Source organism: Equus asinus, chromosome 8 (assembly GCF_041296235.1).
Source record: "Equus asinus isolate D_3611 breed Donkey chromosome 8, EquAss-T2T_v2, whole genome shotgun sequence".
Taxonomy (NCBI): Eukaryota; Metazoa; Chordata; class Mammalia; order Perissodactyla; family Equidae; genus Equus; species Equus asinus.
Window position 1 is genome coordinate 87,208,318 of NC_091797.1, and position 20,281 is coordinate 87,228,598.

Consider the following 20,281-nt stretch of genomic DNA (forward strand, 5'->3'; position numbering starts at 1 on the left):
CCCTTTTGATTAATGAATTTTAAACTATGGCCACTGTATTAGTTTGGGATCTTTGGTTGCAAGCAAGCAACTGATGCTGGGGGCGACAGGCAAAATGAGAACTTTTCAGAGGGATCGTGGCTTATTCACAGATGCCTGGGAGGATGGAGGACCAGGTGTGGAAACAGCCCAGGCACCGGGAACTCTCCATCTCTCACCTCCAGGCACCTCTGTCAAAATGAGTGCCTCCGTCAGCCACTTCAAGAGCCCTAATCCCAGTGAGGGGGTCCACATCCATGCCCCCTGCCAAAATTATACTCAGGGACGTGCCATCCCCCCAAAGGGAACTAGGTGTCTGTGATTATCAGCAAGGGCTAACACTGGATTTCTTTATCTGCTGGAATTTTCATAATCCAGAATTGGAAATCCAACTGCTCTCTTCTTTTATTGAAGCTTTTTATTATCGACAATGTCGAGCATTTAAAATCAGAAGGTACCTTCACTCAGCTCCAAAAATGATCAGTGTTCACCCATATTAGCTCTGTCCCTCTTCTCCCAATCCCAACTTAGTTTTTTTTTAATAGGTTTTTTTTTTTTTAAGATTTTATTTTTTCCTTTTTCTCCCCAAAGCCCCCCGGTACATAGTTGTATATTCTTCGTTGTGGGTCCTTCTAGTTGTGCCATGTGGGACGCTGCCTCAGCATGGTTTGATGAGCAGTGCCATATCCGCGCCCAGGATCCAAACCAACGAAACACTGGGCCGCCTGCAGCGGAGCGCGCAAACTTAACCACTCGGCCATGGGGCCAGCCCCTTTAAATAGGTTTTGTTAAGTAAAAATTCAATGCGTTGAAGTGCTCACGTGGATACGCCCACAGACACATGCACCCCCTCCGCCAATGAGAGGGATCAACGTTTGATTGATCAGTTTAAGTTTTTGGTTCGGATGGGGGTTTTTGGGTTTTCCTAGGATTCAGTCCTGATGAAAATATATCTGAAGTAATGATTTCTTCTTCTGATTTTGCTTTTCCTGTCTGGGCTCCAGGGGTTTAAGCCGAGCTCCGGAACGGTCCAGGAGCTGAATTTCCGCAGCAGCAAGAATGTGTGGGGTTATTTCAGCGTGGCTGCTACTGGTGGCCTACACGAGTTTGCTGATTCCCAGTTTGGGCACTGCTTCTCCTGGGGAGAGAACCGGGAAGAGGCCATTTCGTCAGTATCTCCCTCCTCCGCCCCTTTCCTCCCCGCCTCCTTCCTTCCTGCCTTTCCCCCGGCCCCCTCTCCCTCCTTCTCTCCTTCCCTCCCTTCCTTCAGGAGACTGAGTTAGCCTGTGGCTTCAGATGCAGTAGCTCTGGAGGAGATCGAGGGAGGTGAATCACAGAGCAGACACTTGTCACCACCCTGTGCTGTAGTCCAAGCACAAAGCCTGCCCTCTTCCTGGCTTTGAGATCCATGAAGTAAAATGAGCCCGCCAAGGCCTTTTGGTCTTGAGCTTCTTATAGGTCAAAGTGGAAGGGGATCAAAAGAATGTTCAAGATGATTCCAAAAGTTTAGAAGGTGCTGAGGACTGTAGCTTTATTTTTGTGTGTGTGAGGAAGATTAGCCCTGAGCTAACATCCACCCCCAGTCCTCCTCTTTTTGCTGAGGAACACTGGCCCTGAGCTGACATCCGTGCCCATCTTCTTCTATTTTTTATGTGGGACGCTGCCACAGCATGGCCTGATAAGCGATGTTTAGGTCCACGCCCGGAATCCAAACGTGCAAACCCCAGGCTGCCAAAGCAGAGTGCACAAACCCAACTACTATGCCACTGGGCTGGCCCTAGAACTATAGCTTTGATAAAAAGGGTGGCCTCAGAGAAACCCACATTGACAAAGGGGCCCCCAAATTCCACAACACCCACATCTTACATTTCTCCTGCCCTGACGTGGGCACAAAAAGGTAAAATCCAGTTCACTTTGTAATTAAACATTCCTGTGTGGGTGCATAAGCGCCCTTTAGAGGGGAGAAGCCCAAAGACAGTATGGCCATTTCATTTAGAAAGCATTAAGATCTCTCTGACCTGGGGCGCTTAGCCATGAACTAAATTACATTCGGTGTTTTTGATGATCAGGCTTTCTTCGCCAGCTTCGAATAATTAGTTTTCGTCAGTGAAAAATTGAGACGCTCGAAGCTTATGGAGGATTGCAGCAAATAAAGATTAATAGGGGGTGAGAGGGAGGTCAGGCGGCGCAGCCCACTCTGCGTGAAGTGGCCTGTGGCTCACTGTGAATCACCCATGCTGTGAATCACCAGTAGCAACTTCAACAGAATTCAGAGGAAAAAATTCCCGATTTTCTTCCTGCTGTTAGTCAGAGTCCAGTGTCTCAATAGGGGGATCAGCTGTCCGGTTTTCCTGGGGCTGAGCGTTTCCGAGGATGCAGGATTTCTCAGCCTCCCCCTCTCTCTGGTGCTTTTCCCCCAAAACCTTCTGATTTCATAGGAGTGGAGGTTTCAACTCTTTGGGCTGGAGGCCTGTTTGTTGTGAAAACGGAGGTGGTTATTGGCCATGCACGTGCCGGGTAATGCTGTTAGCCATCCACAGGTCACCCCATGCACACTGGACAGAGCAGCTGTGTGGACGGCCAGCAGGCAGTGCCAGCTCCAGGACACGGAGATCTGAATAGGTCCAGTGGAGAGAGAGGCAGAGTGACTGGCAGTGGCTAATAATAATTATAACCTCAGTAATTAATCATGTTCACAGCAGCTGCCGTCTTTTGGTCAGTACCTGTGTGCCTTATGTGGGTTGTCTCACTTTAACCCTCAAGCACCTGTGTGAAGACAGGCTAGTCCCCCGTTTTCTGGATGAGGAAACCGAGACCCAGGGTGGTTAAGTCACCTGCCCAAGATTGCTCGACTAGTAAATGCGGGAGCTGAGATGACCCCAGGGCCATCTGACTCAGGGCCCTCTCTTCATTTCTGTGCCGTCTTGGCTCTCAGAGAACCACTCAGGAAATCTGTTGACACGTATATTAATTGGGAAACAATCCGTGTGCCTTTCCCCTCCAGGAACATGGTGGTGGCTTTGAAAGAACTGTCCATCCGGGGCGACTTCAGAACCACTGTGGAATATCTCATTAACCTCCTGGAGACCGAGAGCTTTCAGAACAATGACATTGACACTGGGTGGTTGGATCACCTCATCGCTGAGAAAGTACAGGTGGGGAGTTCCCCTCTGGCTCTCAGAGACCACCCCCAGCTCCCTGTGGGCTTGCTCACCATGGATACTGAGGCACAGAGTCTTTCCTAGGCTGAGAAGCCGGATATCATGCTTGGGGTGGTGTGCGGAGCCTTGAATGTGGCCGACGCGATGTTCAGAACGTGCATGACGGATTTCTTACACTCACTGGAAAGGTGGGCAGCATGGGTAATTCTTTCCCCCTCTTAGGGTATGTGTTGGTAGCAAGTAAGGCAGAACATGCTTCGTGTGGGTGCAGATTGGTGACCAGGCAATTAGTCAATTCTGCGTGCCTGTTCGCCGCCATGTGCGGTCTTGGTAAACCTGGGCTGCCCCGGAAGAGGCCGGTGGGGATGGGATTGTCAAGGCCAAGGCAGCAGTCGGTGCACAGTCATGTGCATATTTGTGCTCACTCCTGTAAGGGACGTCATAATGCTCAGGCATTCAGAGCGGAGGAGGTGGATTTGAGACGCAAAGTGTGGTGTGGGTCACTTCTGCAAATGTTCTCTCCCACACCCTCACCTGAGTCAGAAGATGACGAGTGAAATGGCCCAGCATGGAAGTGGCCAGGTGCTCACTGTTAGAATGGGCCGGGCTTTCTCAATCTCAGCACCATTGACATTCTGGGCTGGTCCATTTATTACTGGGGGTGCTGTCCTGTGCATTGTGGGAAATTGACAGCATCCCTGGCTGCATCCGTAGCTTCCTCTTACCCCAATCCCAGGATGTCATTGTCGTGACAATCAGATATGTCTGCAGACATTGCCAAATGTCCCAGGAGCAGGGGCACAATCACCCCTCGTTGAGAACCACTGTGATAGGCAGATGAAGCTACCAAAAAGAAAATAAAAGGAGAAAAGTTTTCAGCATTTGGTGATCGTGCTTTGGAATGGTAATAGACTAATGTGTGTGCGCTGGTTTCCTTCATAAGCAGGCGGCAGGATTCCCACACAGGGAATTTTTGCCAGATGGAGCTGTTAGGGATTTTGCTTCCTGGAAAGCCCTTTGGAAATTTCACATCCTTCAGCAAGTGCACTTCCTTTGAGTTCTGAGGAATCTCGGGTTCCTTGGGATGATCCACGTTCCTTGCCTTTTAATCAGACGGCTTTTTCAGTGTAGCCGGGTGTGTGGGTGCTTAGGCGAGGCAAAGAGCGGGGTGGTTTTTTAAACCCAGGGGGTGGCTGTGGAGTTCTCAGTCACTCCCAAGGCTGACCGCAGGGCTGTCTTCTCTTTCAGGGGCCAGGTCCTCCCCGCAGCTTCTCTGCTGAACACCGTGGACGTGGAATTAATTTACGGAGGCATCAAGTACGTGCTCAAGGTAAAGGCCCGTGCTCTCGATGTCTCCGACACTCGGGGGCTTGAGGTTTTGATTTCTGCTGTGAGCCATCCCCGGAGTGGATTTTCTCATGCTGGGGTCCCAGGACGGCCCATGCAGTCTTTCGTTTCCAGTCGCTGCCGTAACAAAGTACCACACACTGGTGGCTTCAAACCACAGAAATTTTTCTCCCACAATTCTGGAGGCCAGAAGTCCAAAATCAAGGTGTTGGCTGGGCCGTGGTCTCTTTGAAACCTCCAGGGAAGACTCTGTCCCGTGCTCTCCTCGCTTCTGGTGGTTGTGCGAAGTCCTGGGTGTTCCCTGGCTTGTAGGTCGTCACTCCAGTCTCTGCCTCCAACTTTGTGTGACCACCTTCTCTGTGTACGTGTGTCTGTCTGTCTGTCTTCACATTGTCTTCCTTCTGTGTCTCTGCATCTCTTCTCTAACAAGAACACCAGTCAGACTGCATCTAGGGCCCACCCTGATCCAGGATGACCTCCTCTTAACTAACTACATCTGCAAAGACCCTATTTCCAAATAAGGTCACATTCTGAGGTTCCAGGAAGGACGTGAATTTGGGGGGACGCTATCCAACCCAGGACAGAGCTTGAGCAGGACCATTGCTGAGCTGGCAGAGTGTTGGGTCCATTCCCCAGGGCTGTGAGGCTGGCTTTGTCCTGTGTCTCTGCACCAAGAATCAACGTGTGGGTTTCAAGCCTCTTCCTGGTCCACCTCTGGTGTCCCTGGAGCTTACTCAGGATTGCTGTCTTCTGTTGGAAGTATCCAGTTACCCCTCCACAGCTACCCGAGGTCAGTTCAGCAGAGAGTGTCAGAGAGTATCTGAGCTGTGCAGGCACAGGGTGAGGCCCCGGGTCCCGGTCATGGTAACCTGTGGGGGCAAAGTGTCCCCAGGAAGCCAAGGCCCCTGTGTACTTCTTAGTGTCACTTTCTGGGGAGGGAAAAGTAGATAGAGCTCAAGTCTGCTTCTGAGGCAGAATTTTTATCTTCTTTTCCTTTATTTGTAATATTGCTGAGCACATGTCAAACTTTCCACTTTGGAGAATTCCAGGCTTGGTTCAGCCAAACGAGCGTGTTATCCATGGGGATGTGCTGTAAAACCACTTCACTTTTGCTCCCGGTGCTTCTTGGCTACCTTTGGGGGCCTAGTCGCCCCAACTTGATTTTAAATATGGCACATGCTCCTTGTAGAAAATTTCAAAATTTTGAATGAACACGAAGTGTCAACAAACAAAGCCACTATGCATTGACCCCTGGAGGAAATCCTGTTAACTTTTTATCTTTTCTCCTCATGCATTAATTTGACAAAATTGAGATCATGGTGCAAATGTGGTTTTCCTGCTTTGATATTATCACGGCATAAAGTTTCCCTGTGTTACTAGCAAGTTTTCTGTAGTATTGGTTTAGTGTCTGCAGCGCTGTCCAATAGAACTTTCCATAAGGATGGAAATGGTCTGTATCTCCGCTGCCCAGCATGGGCCACCTGTGGCCACTGAGCCCTTGATATGGGGCAAGTGTCACTGAGGAACTGAGTTTTACATATAATTGAATCTTAGTTTACGTTTAAATAGCCAAGTGGGGCTAGGACCTGCCACATTTGACAGCGCAGGTCTAGACTATTTCATTGCAAGGTTGTTGGATAGCTAGTTTGGTTCTAAGTTGTCTGTTACCGTAAATAATGTTGCCATAAATATTCTTATCTTTCTTGCTGTCTTTCATCTCAAAATATGTATTTTATAGTTTTCTTTTTTTTTTTGAGGAAGATCAGCTCTGAGATAACATCTGCTTCCAATCCTCCTCTTTTTGCTGAGGAAGACTGGCCCTGAGCTAACACCCATGCCTGTCTTCCTCTACTTTATATGTGGGACACCTACCACAGCATGGCTTGGCAAGCGGTGCCATGTCCGCACCCAGGATCTGAACCCTGGGCCACAGAAGTGGAATGTGCACACTTAACCACTGTGTCACCGGGCCGGCCCCTGTATTTTATAGATTGAGGGCTCTTTCTGGGAGAGAAGACACACATTGAACTGAGGGCCAGATGGGACCAGTACTTCAGACTGAAGTGCAGAGCCAAGGCCAGGGCCTGGCCGCCTGTGCCTCTCGTGTGCCCCGATCTCCTGTGTGCCCCTGTGCAGAGCCAGGTCTAGGGGGCAGAGCCCAAGTCCGTGTCCACACTGCTGGTGGAGCCCCAGAGCCGCTTACCCAGAGCGAGACCCCCGTCTCCCTGTTGCCCAGTGCTCCATGCTTGGGGCTGATGCCTGGAAACAGGAATCAGAAGGAAGCTCCCAGCCTGTGAGGGCACTCAGTGGGTGGGAGATGGCCGGATTCCCTGTGGCCTACACCTGTGGCCCGTGGCCATTAGCCTACCCACAGCACAGGTGCGGGGCCCTGACTCCAGGCTTTCTCCAGCCCCGCCAGCTGCTCCCTTGGGGTGAGTGGGAGCAGGAACTAGAAAGGTGGGGTGTCCACCCTGGGTCTCCTGGACACTGGCCCTTGCTCATGGTCGGGGGCCACATGGTGCTCTGGGGCACAGGGACAAGCAGGCATCCTGAATTTAGGTGGGGACATGAGCCTGTCCCCACAGGTGGCCCGGCAGTCTCTGACCATGTTCATCCTCATCATGAACGGCTGTCACATCGAGATTGACGCCCACCGGCTGAACGATGGTGGGCTACTGCTGTCCTACAACGGTAACAGCTACACGACCTACATGAAAGAAGAGGTGGACAGGTGCGTGGGGCGCTCAGGCCTGCCGCGGGCCGCCTCTCTCCCACGGGGCCAAAAATACAAAGCCGGCCTGTGGGCAGTCAGAGGTCTTCTGTAAAGTACTTTCTCTTTTTTCTGCTCAATCCTGGGGCCCGTGGAGAGGTCCATCTCTTGGCTGGAATGTCGCGCCATGGCAGACATTTATGGAATGCTCCCAGGGGGCCCATTTCTAGTAACGTGGGAGGATTCAGAGCTGAATGGGACGGCACTCCCAGCTCCACGGCCTGCAAGGTGTGTGGCGAGGGGACACGTGCTCTGTGTCCGAACGGCAGTGTCCGCGCCCGTCTGAGCCCGGGCTTGGAGGAGATGTGGCCGTCCAGTTGGGCAGCAGCTGTTTATTGATCCTCTGCTCGTGCCAGGCCCTGGGCCGGGTGTTGCGGGAGAAGTGTGGTCATGACTCTTGGAGTCCGTTGGGGACACGGCACGTTAAACAAGCAGACAGTGGCAGGACAGGTCGCCTGGATGGATGAGATAGGGGACGGCCTGAAGGCATGGAGCACAGGGCATCGTGAGCCGGACCCAAAGCGCCTCCTGCTCCGGTGTATCTGACCGCACTGAGCTCACACAGTGAAATGGAGACCACCCCTGCTGAGCAGGCGGGGCAGACCCCCAGCCAAGGAGAGCAAGGCACCTGTGAGGGGGTGCCAGAGGCCCCAGGCCAGAAAAAGCCCCAGTCAGAGAGTGGAGATTCCCTCCCCAATCCCCGAGCGGTGTGTTCTTGCCTCTTTTTAACCCATGTTCTGTCTGCCAAGAACAGTCAAGGTTTTTATAGGCTCCACCCATGGGGCGGCCTCTCCCCAGTTCACTTATAAGGTGAAGACATTCAGTCAGTAAATATTTATTGAATAATGTTTTTGGTTGCCATCTCTGTACCCAACATACTTCAGTAAAAGGAACTCATTTTCAGCCAGAAAAATGATGCCCCCTTTGCTCACCCAGCTCACTCCCAGTATCTCTGTGGCATCTGTCAATCGCCACCATTAGGGAAAGTGCAGTCTCTCCGACTGCACACAGGGCGATGCTCACGGCTGCTTTGAGGAGGGAGAAAATCTTGTCAAAAACCTGACTCGGGCACCCTGGGTCCATGGTCCACCCTGTCTCCCCATCACCTGCCCGCTCCTCTCTCCCAGTTACCGAGTCACCATCGGCAACAAGACATGTGTGTTTGAGAAGGAGAATGACCCCACGGTCCTGAGATCCCCCTCGGCTGGGAAGCTGATGCAGTACACCGTGGAGGATGGGGCCCACGTCGAGGCTGGAAGCAGCTACGCTGAGATGGAGGTGCGCAAAGACATGAGCCTGGGGGATGTGGCTGCAGCCGGGCCTCCCTACACCCGGTCCCCAAGGGAGGGCTCACCTTGCTTCTGCACATGAGCACAGGCCTCCCCTCTCACCTGGGCCATTGTGTGCAGATTCCTAAGAAAGCCAGTGTGTGGGGCTCAGCCCAGATTCCCAGCAGTGTTCAGAGAGAAAAACCTCAAAAATGTATGGCTGCCCAGGGATGAGTAAGAACTGGTGAATAATGATGATGATGACGATGAAGTGGTAAGCCAACACTTGTAAAACACTTACCACACGACAGGCGCTGTTCTAAGCATTTCACCCATCTTTAGTACCTTTAATCTTCCCAGCAATCAGAGGAGACGGACACGAATATGGTCCCCATTTTGTACATGCAGAAACCAGGCCCAGCAGGCTGAGGAACTCACTGGAGGTCACACAAAGCCAGGATTCAAACCCAGCCCCCTTTCCATGCCGCCAAGGAAAATAATAATGCTAATGGCAGTGAAAATACAGCAACAGTAGAAGCTTACACTTGTTGGCCTCCTGCTGTGTGCTGGAGCCTTCATCTTGCTTAATCCTTATAAGAACCCCATGAAAGGAGACCGTCGTTATTCCCCATTTTACACCTGAGGAAACTGAGGCTCGGAGAAGGGAAGGCACTTGCTGGAGATCACAGAGTGATGGGTGGGGTGCTGGGGTTGCAGCCTAGGCCTGGCTGACTTGGGTCCCAAGCCTGAACTGCTGAGAAGCGGCAGCACAGAGCTGACCATCTGCGGCCCACACCACAGTAACAGGACTCGTCACGTCCACATATCCAGATGCTCAGAGAGGCCAGTTAAAGGGGCTGGTGGCTGTTCTGTGAGCACGTTCTTCATTTCACAAAGTGTTTCCCAGAGGGTTTTCTCACTGCCCTTGTAAAGGAGCTGGTCACAGGATGCACCATGTTTTAGGAACATGTGTCTTAATCACCCTACATGATGATTTAACTGTATTTCTAGGAGAGTGGCGTTACTTTGGAAATAAAGATCAGTTTCCCTGTCTGTAAAATGGGCACAATAAACATCCACCTTCCCGGCTGGCTTTGCAGATGGAGAGGATTCGTGAACAGCCCTGTGCCTGGCACACAGTAGGCTTTCAGTAAATGCTGGTTCCCTCTACCCTTTCCACTTGAGCTCTGCCCAGGGAGTCATCTTATTCAAATGACCCAGTCCCCTCTCCAGAGTTACTATAGCTCTGGGCGACTCTGAGTGTCACACACACAGGCCAGTCTTGGTGGGCTCTGTCTTATTTCTTCTTTCTGCAAAACAGGTGATGAAGATGATCATGACCTTGAACGTGCAGGAAAGTGGCCGGGTGAAGTATGTCAAGCGCCCAGGGGCCGTGCTGGAAGCGGGCTGTGTGGTGGCCAGGCTGGAGCTCGACGACCCTTCTAAAGTGCACCCGGTATGTAGCCAGCACCTGGCACAGCTACCCCGGCTGGCTCACATGTGCTCCTGGCACGTCCCAGGGCAGCAGCCTGTCCTTGGGACCAGCAGAGCCTGTGCCAGAGTGTCTGTCTTGTGGCCCTGAACTCAGAGTCCAGGGGGATCAGCAATTTCGGTTCTTGTTAATGAGTTGTTCAGCGTTGGTTGAGCTTTCCATTAGACTGTGAGTACTGAGGTCGATGACTGCCTTCTTCTGTTCATCGTTGTGTCCTTGGTGTCTAGCACAGTGCTCAGGGCACAGAGGATGCTCAGAGGAAAACAGGTCTTAGAGATGGAAAAATGAATGTTTACACCCTCCTAAGTCAGCCATGCATACGGAGAGGTAGCCAGCCATCCAAGCTTCTATTGTTTTCTCTACAATGATTAGTACATATGCTCAGAAAAATGCTAGAGAAGCATTTTTCTTAAAAGATCACTGTGTCTTCCTCTAGACTGTTCATTCTGTTTGTTTTCTTCTCATTCTTTTCCTTATTCTCTTTAGCGGGTTCCCAAAGCTAGGAACTGGGTCTTTTTAGATCACTGGGAAGGTCTCTGTGCCTGCACTGTGACTTCATTCAGTAGACATTTTCTTGGCTGGATTCGTGAGACAGGGCCCGGCCCCCAGGCCCCGCAGGTTCATATATGCCCGTGAGAAAGACATGCAGATGAGCGCTGTGATTCAGCTCGATAAGTGTAGTAAGGAGGACTGCCCTTGGCCCCTGGCTCTAGGGGCCCAGATGGGAAGCTGGCATCAGATTGTGGAGAAGGAAGGCCTGCAGTTAATCTTGAGGGGCGAGGGCAGCCTGCAGGGTGGGCGGGTGGAGGGGGCGGAAAGCTGAGGGGTCCAGGCCAGCCAGACAGCTCTTCGCAAACGTCCTGGGTCCCAGCGCCTCACATGTGGCAGGCATGCAGTGGAAATTTGTGGAATGTGTTAATAGATGAACGGGCACATTAAGTCAGTGTTGCCCCTTTGGGGAGCTTTTTATTTTTCGGTCCTCTAAGACTAAATGTATATGATTTATAAAAACCAAGAGCATTGAGGGGCCGGCCTGGTGGCTCAGTGGTTAAGTGCGCATGTTCCACTTCTCAGCGGCCCAGGGTTCGCCGGTTCAGATCCCGGGTGCAGACATGGCACCACGTGGCAAGCCATGCTGTGGCAGGCATCCCACATATAAAGTAGAGGAAGATGGGCATGGATGTCAGCTCAGGGCCTCGGTCTTCCTCAGCAAAATGAGGAGGATTGGCAGCAGCAGTTAGCTCAGGGCTGATCTTCCTAAAAATAAATAAATAAATAAAAATAAAAAACATAAAAATCAAGAGCATTTGTATAAGGATGTCATAAATTTTCATCCTGCTAGGTGTTTATCTTTGGGATTCAATAGAGACTGAAAATAGGGAGATCATTTTGATTAGAAAGCAAAAAAAACCAACCTACCCTTCTCCAAAATTCTTGGAGAACCTAACAATTCACTATGACGTTTGCAAAGGGCATGATTTGGAAAATCTGCATCGAGGTGTGAATTTAGCAATTTTGACTTTCCAGGGTGATGTTTTCTTCTGGTTGTTCTCGGGCTTCGTGCTGACTGTGTTGTGAATGTTGTGAATTGGGGGATCTGCCTTGGCCCTTGGCTCGTCTTGTCTCCTCCGGGAGGCCACAGTGTCCTTGACCTCCAGTTCCTGTCGTGTCTCCTCAGGCCGAGCCGTTCACAGGGGAGCTCCCCTCCCAGCAAACTCTGCCCATCCTCGGAGAGAAACTGCACCAGGTTTTCCACAACGTCCTAGAAAACCTGACCAACGTCATGAGCGGCTACTGTCTGCCTGAGCCTATTTTTAGCATAAAGGTACATCGTCTGCGCGAAGGGTAACTGTCTTCTACACACGTGTGTAAGTCGGTGTGAAGAGCCAGAAGGCTTTACTCCATGAGAGCAGAGGTCTTTCTGAAGTAAGGGATGAGAAAATGGTTAGTCCTGTGTGGCTTGTAGAAAGGACCTATTCTCAGGGAACTCCTCCATTTGGTTGTAGACGTCGGCGTATCATTTCTCTCTGATTATAAACTGTTGTAGAAGTTACGTTGGTTTTTGGTGATTCGGCTCAGCTCAACCTGAGAATATTCGAGTAGCAGGTTAAGGATGGAGTCCCTGTGGGTCTGCCCTCTTAAAGAGACAGTGAGGAAGGCGTGGTTCAGACACACAACTCAGTTCCTCATTCACCATCCCAGGTAGAGAAGTAAGTCCACAAATTTGCAGACCTCCGTGAAAGGCCCATGATGCTAAAGCCAACATCAGTAGCGATAAAACTGTGCTGTACCACCTTCCATCTCAGAATGGCCGATCTGGGCGATGGTGGTGGTGATGGTGGTAATAGCGATGGCTGGCCCTTGTCTGATACATACGGTGTGCCAGCTACTTCTCTAAGCACTTACAATTTATTAAGTCGTTTAATCCTCCCAATAACCTCTGAGGTAGGAACTGTTATTATTTCCATTTTATAGGTGAGGAAACTGAGGCACAGAGAAGCTAAGAAATGTACCCTGTTTCACCCATGAAGAGGCAAAGATGGGATTTGAACCCTGGGCCTGTGACTTCAGAGTCCGTGCTCTTCCCCCCATGCCACTGCCTAATTGTGATTGCTCTCTTTGCAACATTAGTCTTTGTACCTGCCGGTGCATGCATCATTTCATTTTAAATCTCACGACCACCCTATGGGCTTGGCACCATTACCCTCCTCATTCAAAGACCATCAACATTTCAGCTGCCAGAGCGGTGTGGTGCAGCTGTTAAGAGTCTCTGGAGGGAATTGGCCTGAGTTTGCCTCCTGGCTTTGCTTCATACTTGCTGGGTGATCTTGGGTAACTTAATTAACCTCTCTGTGTTTCAGTTTCCTCAGCTGTAAAACGAGAATAATGATTATACCTACTTTCTAAGGGTGTTTTGGGGGATCAAATGAGAATGTGCAGATAAAGGTCTTAGAACAGCATGTGGCATGAAGCAAGTTCCCACCAACGTCAGCTCTTCACATGGCCTAGGTTATATTCCCGCACCACCCGGCTCTCTGCGTGCATGGAGAGGGGAGTGGGGGCCCTCCTGGGGGGGTGCAGGTGGGTATACCACTTGTGGTCACAGGGCCATGTCACTCTGGACAGTTCCAGAGGCTGCTGGGTCTAGATCTTTGGCAACTTGAGTGCATGGGCCTGGGTGGGTTGAGTGCATTGGGCACCGCGTGGTGGGGGGCGGCGCCCACACCCCTGCAGGGCCTCTGGCCGATGCTGTGGTCTCCACCACAGCTGAAGGAGTGGGTGCAGAAGCTCATGATGACCCTCCGGCACCCAACGCTGCCGCTGCTGGAGCTGCAGGACATCATGACCAGCGTGTCGGGCCGCATCCCTGTCCCCGTGGAGAAGTTGGTCCGCAGGGTGATGGCCCAGTATGCCAGCAACATCACCTCGGTGCTGTGCCAGTTCCCCAGCCAGCAGGTATGTGCCGCACCCCCCGCTGCCCCGCCCCCCGCTGCTCTTGCCAGGCCAGGTGCCTCCTTGGGAACTCAGCGCCTGGGCCGTCTCCACCTCTGGGCTCTGATGGAGATGGGTTTCATGACACCCACTTACAGCTGAGATGTCGGGGCAGAGAATTTTCTTTCAAGCCTTCTCTGCAGGCTCCCAGCGTCTTCCCCAGAAGAACAGTTGTTGAGATGCACATCGACAGTTATTAGGCCTCACTCCATAAAACTTGGGTTCAGAATAGGAGTAAGCAGTGGGTATAGAATGAGCGTTTTCAGAAAGTACTCTGGCTGAAATAATTAGAGGAAAAGGTGAGTTTTTCTTAGTTTGTGGCTTTGATTCCCTCCCTCTGGTTTTTGTAAAGAAATGATCTTGGCGCCTTACGTATATATAATATTTTTAAGAATGGAAATATTCCATGGTAGTATGAAGTATCCGTAATAATTCTATGTTGGCCTCATTTTAGTTTTTGGGGGGGAGGGGATTGCTTTTGTCAAGCATTTTAAAGGTAATTCACATTTGGAAGAGCCCCGTCTGCCCATTTATCTTCCTGGCCTCAGTCTGAGTAGAAGGGCTGCCTGCCATTGTCCTTCCCCCCGTGATTCGGGGGGGCTAGAGGTCAGCGGAGGTCAGCTCATTCCCAGAGTATTCTTCTGCCATAAAAAGTGCCCGCCCGGTGGCCCAGCGGTTAAGCTTCTTGGAGGCCCAGGGTTTGCTGGTTCGGATCCCGGGTGCGGACATGGCACCGCTTGTCAAGCCATGCTGTGGTAGGCGTCTCACATAGAAAGTAGAGGAAGATGGGCATGGATCTTAGCTCAGGGCCAGTCTTCCTCAGCAAAAAGAGGAGGATTGGCAGCAGTTAGCTCAGGGCTAATCTTCCTCAAAAAAAAAAAAAAAAAAGGTAGTGAAATGCTGATCGATGCCACCATGAACCTTGAGAACATTCTGCGAAGTGGAAGAAACCAGTCAACAAGAACCACGTGATGAAGGATCCCATTTTTATGAAGTGTCCAGAATCGGTCAGCCACGGAGAAAGGAAGTGGATTAGTGGTTGCAGGGGACTGAGGGAAGGGGGAATGTGGAGTGGCTGCTAACAGTTACAGGGTTTTTCTGGGGGAGATAAAAATGCTCTCAAATTAGATAGTGGTGATGGCTGCACAACTCTGTGAATATACTAAAAGCCACCGAATTAATTGTATACTTTAAAAGGGGGGGAATATTATGGTATGGGAATTATAGCTCAACTAAAAAATAGCAAAAACAAAACTCTAAAGGACCCCATATTGAGAAAAGTACGTTTGGACCTTGTAGGAATTTGTCATTGATGTAGGTTTATTCTTTAGAAGAATTTTTGTTGCCAGGAACAATATGCTGATAACATTACGTCTAATTATAAAAACAGGACCCCTCCCCGCCCAGCACCCTCGTTGTCCCTGCGTTTGGAAATCCCCTTCTCCTCTTTCCCCAGACCAGTCATGTCTGTGGAGAGGAGCAATGAGAGTGTGTGTGCGTCTTTGTGGAATTGCTGTCATTCTGAGCTCTTGAATTCCTCGAGTGACATGTTGAGTGGGAGGGACAGAGCTGTTTCTGGGTGGCCAGAGGGCTTTGGGGCTGGAAGTTTCCGTTTTCCAATGAGCCTTGGATGAGATGTCTGCCGGAGCCCGTGGTGGGTCCTTCCGGTGACTTCTGTGTGGCGACCGGATTGTGTGGCTGTGAGTGGCCAGACCTGTCCTGTGTTCCTGTCCAGATCGCCACCATCCTGGACTGCCACGCGGCCACCCTGCAGCGGAAGGCTGACCGGGAGGTCTTTTTCATGAACACCCAGAGCATCGTGCAGCTGATCCAGAGGTGAATCCGGGGCCTTCCGTGGGGTGTGGTTGTCACTCTGAGTTGTCCCAGGGCTTGCACCAGGCTGGTGCTCTGGGGCTTTCTTAAGGGCAGGCTCCAACTGGGGCCAGTGCATGGGGTCTGAAGGCCCTGATTACGGTCCTGGCACAGCCACTCCTAATAGCAGAACCCACGGCAAGGCAATTCTGTGAATCTCAGTTTGCAAAAGGGAAATACAAACACCTCCCGCATGCTAAGTCATTCTGAACTCGTTACGAGAGGATTAATTTTTGTAAAGCACTGATGCGTAGCAATTACTTGTGGTAGCTTTGATTATGACACAATGAGGTGAAATAGCTTTATATGTCATAAAAAACTGTACAAATGCTCATTGTGGTTTTTGGGGACCATTGCAAAGGAGAGTTGATGAAGCATTTATATTTTATTTTATATAGCTATTGAGCAAGGAAAGCTATTCTGATGATAAAAAGAACTGCTATTTTTTGTGAAAACTACATAGCCAAAAAGCTTTGCTTGTAAAGACAAGTGGAAGCTCTCAGACTCAAACAAATTAATTCAGCGCATGTTTACCACATGCCAGAAACGATCAGAGGTGCAGAGCATGTACGGTGGCGGGAGACGGCCCTTCGTTTCAGGGAGCTCCCCGGCTCACAGGACTCATGCTGACAATCCAGGACCGCAGCTGAGGAAGGAGAATTCAGTGTGGATTCCCCAGGGAGAGAAAGTTTTGTGGTTTTTTCCCCAAACTGTCTTTATGTATTGGATGGTTAATTGAAAATTTTTGTTCTCAAGCATGCATGCGAGGCTGACCCCTTTCCGCATCCCAACTCTGTAAGTGCTTTTCCTTCTCTCTGGAGACAGGCAGCTGCCATGCAAAGGCTCGGGCTTGACCTCTCCTTCGATGCGTGACCTTGGGCAAGTCACTGCTCAGTTTGGCCTACAGAGTTAGCGCAAATGACTCAACTCACACGTCCCCCCCAGGTCTAAGGATTAGAGGGGTGCATCCTCCAGATACTTTATTCCTGTTTTCCGTCTTGAAATCCCAGAAGCCCTGGCTGTGGCTATTCAGGCTCACCGGGGAGTGGAGTTAGTTGTTAAGGCGGCGTTCCCTTCCTCTCCAGGTACCGCAGCGGGACCCGCGGCTATATGAAGACCGTGGTGTTGGATCTCCTGCGAAGATATTTACACGTCGAGCACCATTTCCAACAAGGCAAGAGTAGCCGCTGGCACTTGATGACAAGGCCACAGGGCAGGAGGGGCCCCCAAGCCTTACCCGCATGCGGCCTTTTGTCTCCCTCCAGCCCACTACGACAAGTGTGTCATAAACCTCAGGGAGCGGCTGAAGCCAGACATGTCACAGGTGCTGGACTGCATCTTCTCCCACGCGCAGGTGGCCAAGAAGAACCAGCTGGTGATCATGTTGATCGTAAGCAGGAAAGCGTGCCCTGTACCCAGAGCAGGAGACTTTTTCTGGAAAGGGCCAGAGAGTAAATATTTTAGGTTTTGCCAGTCCTATGGTCTCTGTCCTGACCTCGCAACACTGCCCTGCCATGTTCAGCGTAAGCGAGTGGGCGTGCCTGTGTCCCGATAAAACTTTGTTTCCAAACCAGGCAGCCGGTGGGTGGGGTTTGTCAGCCCCTGGCGGAGATCATGACCAACACTCACAAAGCACCTACTGTGTGCCAGGCATTCTTGACATGCTTTGGGCAAGGCACCTTGCCTCCCTGAGTCTCAGTGTCCTCATCTGTAAGATGAGGATCATGACAGTAACTCCTCAGAGGGTTGGGGGAATTGGGGAAATGAATGTAAATGGTCTAGCTGCTGACCTGGCACATGGTGAGTTCCTGTTAATCACTGGCTATTAATAGCGATACAGGCAGGGACCTAGAGGTATTTCTTTTCTGAGCTGGTATTATGAGCGTGTTTGGGGTAGTCGGATGGGTGATTGAATGAATGAGTGAATGAGTGAGTGAGTAGGGGCACACAGTGGAAAGTAGTCAAGGGTATGTATATCGGGCTGTGTCAGAAGTGGAGCTGCTGTCAGGTTTGTTGGGGCGTTTGCACCCCCGGTCGAGGGTGAGCGCTGGCGTGTTTCCTTCTCCCGGAGAAAAGCCACTGGATTCTGATTTTTGTCCCCCGAAGGACGAGCTCTGTGGCCCAGACCCGTCCCTGTCCGAGGAGCTGACCGCCATCCTCAATGAGCTCACTCAGCTGAGCAAGAGCGAGCACTGCAAAGTGGCCCTCAGAGCCAGACAGGTAGGCTCGAGGGGGGCAGTCCCCCCAGGGCACGGCGGTTGCAGGGTGCTGTCCTCCCCGCCATGCTCTGCCCCACATCCGACCCGCAGGCCGGGCCCTTGGCTTCTCCCCTGTGAGGCGGCTCACCCAAGCCCCCCATCCCCTCCCCCTGAAGGTCCTGATTGCCTCCCACCTGCCCTCCTACGAGCTGAGGCACAACCAGGTGGAGTCCATTTTCCTGTCTGCCATTGACATGTACGGCCACCAGTTCTGCCCGGAGAACCTCAAGGTGAGGCCGTCACCTTCCGTCCACCTTCCACGGAGCACACACAGTGGCCCAAGTGGGGCTGCGGGGGGGTGGGTTCCCATGCTGGCACTTGGGTGCAGGCCACAGGGTCGGGTGCAGACACCAGTCAGTTAGTCCAGTGTGGCCGGGGCTGCCCAGTGGGGCCTTGGGTGGAGGCCCAGTCCTGTAGGATGGACAGAGCGTCAGGCAGAGAGACTCGCCCTGGAGGTGCAAGTTTAGCAATTCAGGTGTGATGGCAAGGCTTCTCTGGAAGCTGCGACCACTGGCATGGCTGAGTCATGGCTTCATCTTCCCAGGCTCCCACCCCCGACTCTGGCTCCTTTACAAGCTTCCAGGTACCCCGTCTGGTCTGCATCTGAAACCGGGAGCCCTGGGTGCAGTCGTCCCAGAGCTGCGGCCACTCTCAGATCTTCAGGGCCTGCAGCACTGGCAGGGTTTCACGAGAACACCACCACTGGCTTCTCCCTGCTCCAGCCCTCACCCCACGCTCATCTGACTTATTTAAAACTTGTAGACCTTTACTTTTCCTTTTTTTCCCTTTCCATTTCCTGTAGAAATTAATACTTTCGGAAACAACCATTTTTGACGTCCTGCCCACTTTCTTCTATCATGCTAACAAAATCGTTTGCATGGCGTCCTTGGAGGTAAGTAGCGGAGAGGCCCCCATAACAGCACCAGTCCCGCACATGCCAGTTCTAGCATCCACTGCCCAAACGCCACGTGCCTGATCCTGGACCTTGCAACATAATCTTGGGCCTTGCAAACATAATCTTATTCTCTCCACAAGGTGGGTACCGTTATTATAGCCATCTTACAGAGAAGGGAACGGCTCAGAGAGGTGAAGCAACTTGCTCAAGGTCACACAGCTAGGAGGTGGCAGAACCAGGATTCACCCTACATCTGCCATAGTCCAAATTCCTGCTGGTAACTCCTGCTGTCTCGTGTGCCGTTCCAACCTCAGCCAGACAGGGCACAGTTGAATACTAACTCCCAAGAGCTGAGTCCGAGGCACCTGGTCCAAACTTCCCAACTCACCTGTGATAGATACCTTTGAACTTGGAACTAGAAGAGCTGGAAGGAGCCTACATGTGATTCAAGGTGACTTCCCTGTGCGACAGGGCAGAGAAGGGCATGACCAGCGACGAAACCTGGCTTAGAGCTGGTCTTCTTCCTCCCGCTCCGGTCTTCCTGAATTCGGGGGTTGGGAGGGGTTTTGTGCGTTTCAGGACATCGCAGTGTTTCATCTGCTCTTTCAGAATCCTCTCGAGGAGATAGGGGTGACGTCCTGTGTTTTCAACGTGGCTCTCTTCCCCTGGTGTTTTTTTTCTCATTTCTTCTCCCTCTGACCTTGGACCAGGTCACCCATGCTGATGCTGGGAGGTTGACTGGGTTTCCATGGAGACCGTTTTGGGCTTGTGAGCGTATAACAGTCTTCTGGGCCCACAGTTTTTACCCCCTCTGTGGTTTCACCTCTCAGAATCCGTCTTAGGTTCCGCTCTTTGTTTCCAGCGAGACCCAATACAGCTCTTTAGTAATTACTTTCTTTTTCTCTCTCTCCAATTTTCAGCGCTATTTATTGAGACCTTCTGTGTGCCAGGCTCTAGGACGCAGCAGAGAGCAACCATAGTGTCTGCCCTAGTGGAGCTTCTCTCTGGCTTGGGAGACACACACACTCAGTATTTCTTTAATTACACGTGCGATAGGGCTGCAGCGGGAAAATACAGGCCATGGTGTGAATTGGACAGCAGGATTTAACCTTACCGGGAGGTTCAGCTCAGGCTGTGCTGGGAAGGTGATAGGAAAGCATATGAAGAGCAAGTAGGAATTGATGGGAGGGAGACGCAGAGAGTTTCCAGTCAGTGGGAGCAACATACACAAAGCTGTGTGACCTCTGGCAAGTTGCTTTCCTTCTCTGGACTTTTACATCCTCCTGCTTTAGTAGGAGCAATAAAACCTACCTTACAGGATGATTTGGAGATAATTGAGTAAGCACCTGAAGTAAATATTGATCACTGTTGCTCCCCATCGTCCAAACACCTGTCCCATTTGGGGGTGGGAGGTCTTACGGCAGCCGGAAAGCAGCATCTCACCTTCCTCACTTTTTGAAGTGCTGAATCTCATTTATTTCTATGAGAGATTTTTCTCGGATGCTTTACACATTCCGTCACTCTGTTTGGCAGATCTTTTGAACATAGTCCAACCTTTTCTTCACGACTCAAGATGAGCCTTGTGAACATAACGTCTTTCCTTGACCTCTTGAGACGGGTAGAGTTTGTGCCTGCTCTAAATGTGTCTGCAGCCCCCAGGACTGCCCCCAGGTTCAATGATTCGCTAGGAAGACTCCCAGGGCTCAGC

At 51.3% G+C, this 20,281-nt stretch overlaps 1 protein-coding gene across 5 annotated transcripts in view; it reads left to right on the plus strand.

The window, feature by feature from the left end:
• Nucleotides 1–20,281, plus strand: part of ACACB (acetyl-CoA carboxylase beta) — a 118,413-nt gene that overhangs the window by 61,158 nt on the left and 36,974 nt on the right. For all 5 annotated transcript variants that reach the window (XM_070516234.1, XM_014867781.3, XM_070516235.1 and 2 more), the window contains 15 exons: nt 1,023–1,186; nt 3,023–3,173; nt 3,264–3,367; nt 4,428–4,509; nt 7,112–7,257; nt 8,424–8,574; nt 9,886–10,020; nt 11,735–11,881; nt 13,324–13,512; nt 15,284–15,384; nt 16,506–16,594; nt 16,686–16,810; nt 17,527–17,640; nt 17,795–17,908; nt 18,481–18,570. In XM_070516234.1, the coding sequence (XP_070372335.1) occupies nt 1,023–1,186; nt 3,023–3,173; nt 3,264–3,367; nt 4,428–4,509; nt 7,112–7,257; nt 8,424–8,574; nt 9,886–10,020; nt 11,735–11,881; nt 13,324–13,512; nt 15,284–15,384; nt 16,506–16,594; nt 16,686–16,810; nt 17,527–17,640; nt 17,795–17,908; nt 18,481–18,570 (1,902 nt within the window). The remainder of the gene's footprint in view (nt 1–1,022; nt 1,187–3,022; nt 3,174–3,263; nt 3,368–4,427; nt 4,510–7,111; nt 7,258–8,423; nt 8,575–9,885; nt 10,021–11,734; nt 11,882–13,323; nt 13,513–15,283; nt 15,385–16,505; nt 16,595–16,685; nt 16,811–17,526; nt 17,641–17,794; nt 17,909–18,480; nt 18,571–20,281) is intronic.